Below are 6,050 nucleotides of genomic sequence, written 5' to 3'. Positions count from 1 at the left end.
GGGTAATAGTATTTAGTGGCTTCGATTTCCCAGCTTGGCTCCGGCTGTATTTATTAGTGTTAGCTTGTATGAAAATCGCAAACGCGAAGACATCGACAAACCAGCCTTCACCGACTTTTCGATAAAAACACATATAGATTTTGTTTTTACCTCTAAAATTATGCAAACTAGGTAATTTCTCATGATTTTATGTTGAAAGTAAAAATGCTAACAAACTGCACCTCACCCTCAAGTTCCGGTGAAGAGACCCACGTGCCATCCTCTTTGACTCAAGGCCGCCATCATGCCAGGAGTGAGTTTCTGTGGCTCGGCAATATTTTTTGCATTTACGAAAAATCTCTCGTGCCCTGTAATCTTTCAACAAATTTTACTTGATATTGGACGTGAGCTTGATATCATTGTCTGTATTTTGTCATGGAAAGGTTCACGCGTTTGTAATAATGCCAGAATATAGTAGGCCTAGTCCTAACACGTGCACATGACAGTGTTAACAGGTTAGATGTCTCACACGAGGTGAAATCGGCACAAGATTTACTGAAGTGCAATTAAAAGTAAAAAAAAATGGATACCAAACCAACAATTTCGAAATTGGGTGAAGAGAAAAAAAAACGTGAATCCATTTTTAAACTGACACTGTAGGACATGTATCCCGACTTCCTTTGCGGGCATATTACGAAATCCAGTGTTTCCATTAGCTCTTATGTCAGCCGGTCTGATAACCGGTCCTTATGATTTTCGGACGGTCCCCCATGTTGCTGTGTAAAAACATACATTTCGATCAGAGTCTACTGGGGTTTTTTTATTTCTGAACTGTAGATTTGCTGCAGGAAGGTGGTTTTACACCAGAATGCATGTTCAAGATAATTTAATCTTCGCTGTCCAAGTCAGTTACGTGAATGTTCCACAATTCAGAAATTCTTTCAGATATCTGAAGAAATATTTCACTGTGGTAATGATACTGATCAGGTTGGGGAAGACCCATGCCTCGTTTAATACACTGTTAAAAGTGTCATACCTCAATCAGGTCATATATCATCTGGTGGATATTTAATTTGAGATGTTTCAATGGGGGTAACTCAAGTTTTAACCATCAGTGCAGTTGATTTATCGGGGCAGTCGGGTAGCCTAGTGGTTAAAGCGTTCGCTCGTCACCAGAAGACCTGGGTACGATTCCTGACAAGGATACAATGTGTGAAGCGCATTCCTGGTGTCCGCTGAGTGATATTGCTGGAATATTTCTAAAACCATACTCCCTTAAGACTTGTTCAAGAATTCTGGATCTTTTTCCAACCAACACTTTTTTTTGAGAAAGTGTTTTCCACAGAATATATGAAATGGATGTGCAAATTAACCAGTTATTACAAGAGACAATTTCAGAAATCTTAGAAATGTTAATGTAGGATGCTAATTTTGGTAGATACATTTACTACTCATCATCTTGGATGATTTCTGTACCTATGCTGTTGGCAAATTTTGTATTGTTCCTTTGCGATTCTTGAAGATCCGGGGTAGAATAGGTCTTCAGCAACCCAAGCTTGCTGTAAAAGGGCGACTATGCTGGTTGTTAGAGGCGACTAACAGGATTGGGTGGTCAGGCCCGCTGACTTGGTTGATGCATTTCATCGATTCCAATTGGGGGCACGGGTGGCCCAGTCGTCTAAGGCGCCACGATTTGCTGTGCAGAGTTGCGTCCCTTGGGCACGCCAGAAACCTATGATTGGGGGTTCGAATCCCGGTTCGCCTGATTATGTTTCTAGGTTTGTCAGCACCATACCCGTGCTCGTGGGTTTCACCAAAGTGGTAAACGTCTAAGACCTGCATCACTTCGATTTTTCCTCCCACATTAAGCTGAAACGCCATGATATAACTGGAATACTGTTAAAGCGGCGTTAAACCCAATTGCTTGGATCGATGTTTATGATGTCAATTACAGGATTGTCTGCTCCAGGCTCGATTATTTACTTACCGCCGTCATAAGGCTGGAATATTGCTGAGTGCGGCGTTAAAGAACAAACCAAAACCAAATATTGTTGCTTAGCTACCAGTAATGGTATTCATCATGCTCTGCCCTATGATGTGGATCATTGCCCTGCTTATGGTTTCAGACACTTGTTTGCTTAGGCCAGAACGATTATTTACAGGACACTGTCACTGTGACCTAGATGGATTATTGATGACTGCTGTGTTAGACATTTTTAACATTTGATTTCAGAAAGTTACAAAACGCAGCAAAGGTCCCGTAAAGAAGGGGAAGGGCAAAGGCCGCAAGAAGCGAGTCACCCTCCACTATATGGTGGACTGCACACACCCTGTTGAAGATGGCATCATGGATGTAGCCAGCTTTGTAAGTACAAGAGACCTACCTTAGTAGATCAAAGTCAAGTATTGTTTAGAAATAGGAATGTTGAAATAACCAATCCTTTACACTGTTCAGAGTTTGTAGCAGCAGTTAAGTTTGTTAGTACCTAATACTGTTCCAATTTTCTGATGGTTATGACTCACAAGTCGGTAAAATGAGTTAAATGAATGATGCTATTGTAAGTATTTGAATGTACTAACACATGCTGTGGGATTAGGGCCGCCTTCCCTAATCTGATTAGGGCCATCTTCCCTAATCTGTACCGCCATGTCATGGCTTGTGTGTTGACAGGAAAAATACCTCCATGAAAGAATCAAGGTTGATGGCAAAACCAACAACTTTGGTAACAATGTCACCCTGGAAAGGAAGAAGAACAAGATTGAACTTACCTCTGAAATCCCCTTCTCAAAGAGGTATGTTCGTAGCACTAACCTGTCCTGCATTCTCCTCCATCCAGACGTTGTTTCTTTTATATCCAATACCTGATCAGTTTTTCTGGGAAGGTTTAAGTAACTAAGATTCTTGGTTCTATGACTGAGAAAACAGTAATCGTTATGGACTGTGAGAGTATTGTTTGTGGAAATTTTAGTGTTTGGAAGCAAGAGAAAAATGACACTCAAGTCTCTATAATATATCTGAATTACTAGGTGGTTTCAATTAGCTATCTGTAATAATTTTCACTCCAAACAAGCCAGATTGGTTGTTGACTTTGAAATATAAGTAGCCCATCTTCAAAGTTGCAGGCCTTCATTCGTAAATACATTAATGAGCAGACCACAAATTATCATTTTCCTCAGATGTGAAATTCAGAACGTGGTGATGCCACCATAGAATAGGTCATCATCAACCTATGCTGGTGGTAAGAGGCAACCAAATTTAGCGTGTCTTTGTACTCCAAAGGCATGGATCATTGTTTGCAATATTGTATTGTGATTTGGGCTAACTGGAAGTCTATGCTCATTACCTGTCTCATTAATGCTGCTGGTCTCGATGTAATACTTCACACAATCTAAACTTCTGTCATTGCTCCTTTTCTAGGTATCTGAAATACTTGACAAAGAAGTACCTGAAGAAGAACAACCTCAGAGACTGGCTCCGAGTGGTGGCCAGTACTAAAGAGGCCTTTGAACTGAGATACTTCCAGATCAACCAGGACGAGGAGGAAGAAGAGGGTGACGAGTAGCCTCCCTTTGATTAGCGATGTATCTTACGAAGGCAATAAACACTTTTATTGCAGCTTTGACCTTTGTTATTCCATGTTCAACCAAAGTTATGGGATGTCATATTGCTTTAACAGGTGTAGTGCAGGGCTGAAATCTGAACAAGATGCATCACAATGCCTTTTCTAATTACATGTTTTATCCAAGATTTCAATTTTATTTCAAGACTGCTCTAACACATGATCAGCCATTTGGATTTCCTCGCTAATCAAACAAGGGGTCAACTGCTGATCATTATTTTTTGTTTCTGCAAGTGTTTGGTCGTCTTCCCAAAGCAAGGGAGTTACCTGTCTGTAAAAGTCCAGTTTCCACCCTTGCCGAACTTGGCTGGAATTTCTGGTCTCAAACGTAGAGCAACCAGTGGCTATTACGAGTTATTTGCTTTCTGTGTCCCTATTGACCAATAAGACTCAACTTTTGTATCACTTGCATTTGCTTCAAACAATAGAGTGGCACCCAGTCAAGATGATTGATAATGAAAATCTATATTGTGATACTATATGACCATGATCACCTTGAGATTAGTAAGATAATATTTGGAAAATATCTGTTGGTAGTACACATGCTTTGCAAATCCTGCACATCAGTTGACAAACTGGATTACGATTTTGTTGCAAGATTTTGATAGGACTAAACATTGGTTCGTTAGTCCTGCTGAAATATAACTCCATAATTTGAGCCTTGTTCGGCAAGGGTGGGAACTGGACTTGAATAGTCAGTTAACTCCCTTGCCTTGGGAAGATGGTGTTAGGTCAGATATACTTTTTTTCTAATGCCACTGAAACGAATAGAAAACACTGGTGTAGCAGTAACACCATGCCACTGAGAAGGCTCTCGGGGACCATTATGCTAGAGTACCATATTAATAATTTTTGGTCCAGACTCAAATATTTAAAGACGGCCGTCATATAGCTGGAATATTGCTCACTGCTGCGTTAAACAACAAACACATCATTAGCACTGGATACCTTCTCATATCCGGATGTTAATAAGGGTTGAACATGATTTCCGAACAATGGACCAATTCGCCTTGGTTTGGATGCCAGATCAAAGTTCCAAAAGCTGATCCAAGCTGATTGATATGCATGTGACCAAACTAATCTGACGGCTTGGTGAAACCGATTTCTTCAAACTTTACTCGAACTTCAATGTCCATCATACATCTGTAATATTGATAATAGGCACGAAAGGTCAATTCCAAATATAACAGATCTTGTAATGTCTACATAACCACAAGAAATACTTCGTGTTTATTCTACAGGACGAAAATGTGATTGAAACAAATGCATGAAAATCACTTCAAGTTCAACTCCAATCATGAACTAAAGTACTGTCGGAAATGCTAGAAAACTGCTTCTTGCCTGTTTTAAAGGGATATAATTTTTCACCGACTGTTATTGAAATATCGAATAACTACCGATCGCCCTACCTGTGGTTTGAAGTATTTCAGTCACAAGGAGCCCTATCGACCTAGCACTATTCAGGAGAAAATATTCCATCCTGTCTATGAGGTCACATTATCTCCGAACCCATTCATGACTATCACAGTCAGGACGTCCAGATAATTTACCTTGGTGAATCATTCCACTGACTACACGTGGCTATTGGCAGATAGACAAAAAGCACCCATGGTACCATCAGGTAAAGGTAATCGTGTCATTGTTTTGCACGCTGCAACCCATGACATGGGGCTTAATGATGGATGTTTTCGAGGCGATAAAGAAAACTGGTGATTTTTTCATAAGGAAATTATAGAAGGTGATGTGTTCATATACTGGTTTGGAACTTCAACTATTGCCCATTTTAAACGTAAGTGTGATTGTCATGGATAACGCCAGTTAATATAACGTCCGGGAAACGGATACTGTCGCTCAAACCGTGAGTAGTCTGAAGTCGACCATACAGGAATATTTGACATTGGTCGATTTCAGACCATATGAAAAGAAAGTTCAACTCGTGGAAAAAATTCGGCTGAATAAGAAACCAGTAAAGTACAAGACATGAGCTGGCGGCACAACACGGTTAGGTTGTCTTACGTACGGCAGTCAGGCATTGTGAGCTCAACCCTGTTGTGTCTATCTTGGCTAAATGTATAGGGTTCGTGGCATAAAACAACATTAAAAAGTACAGATTCATATACGTCATCAGCGGAGATAAATGCTACCTCAAGAAACCATATGTAGAACAACAAATATTTCTGGATTCCAAAACCGCAACCTTCCAATACTCATCCCGTTTCATAGCTCTTAACTAGTCCATTATGTTTCCAAGCAAACATTATGCAGTACATATCCTAAATTGCTACCTCATCAACGCATGTCAATTAAATACAGTAACCGCAATATTTTGAGACCACCCCCAAGTCGGTGACATTTGTACCTGTGAGATCGCACGGGACTGTGTGAGGTCATAACCTCGGGGCAGGTGTTAGGTAATTACCATAGGTTATAGGCCCTTTCATACATGCACGA

General features: G+C 40.3%; 1 protein-coding gene across 1 annotated transcript; it reads left to right on the top strand.

Moving 5' to 3' along the window:
• The first annotated feature begins 233 nt into the window (after positions 1-233).
• Positions 234-3,595, top strand: LOC139470709 (large ribosomal subunit protein eL22-like). Its single transcript, XM_071252973.1, has 4 exons — positions 234-292; positions 2,213-2,344; positions 2,651-2,772; positions 3,398-3,595. Exons 1-4 carry the CDS (start codon positions 284-286, stop codon positions 3,540-3,542), a joined length of 408 nt encoding a protein of 135 aa, XP_071109074.1. The 5' UTR covers positions 234-283; the 3' UTR covers positions 3,543-3,595.
• Positions 3,596-6,050: the final 2,455 nt, after the last annotated feature.

This window comes from Haliotis cracherodii, unplaced genomic scaffold (genome assembly GCF_022045235.1).
Source record: "Haliotis cracherodii isolate W230 unplaced genomic scaffold, xgHalCrac1.p SCAF_21, whole genome shotgun sequence".
Taxonomy (NCBI): domain Eukaryota; kingdom Metazoa; phylum Mollusca; class Gastropoda; order Lepetellida; family Haliotidae; genus Haliotis; species Haliotis cracherodii.
Note: the sequence above shows the minus strand (reverse complement) of the source record. Positions and strands in the feature narration are given on the sequence as shown.

Bases quoted from the DNA above. Each gene is read 5' to 3' on its own strand.
- LOC139470709 (XM_071252973.1), top strand. The intron at 2,345-2,650 runs GTAAGTACAAGA...GTGTGTTGACAG, and splicing joins TCATGGATGTAGCCAGCTTT to GAAAAATACCTCCATGAAAG. The intron at 2,773-3,397 runs GTATGTTCGTAG...CTCCTTTTCTAG, and splicing joins GAAATCCCCTTCTCAAAGAG to GTATCTGAAATACTTGACAA.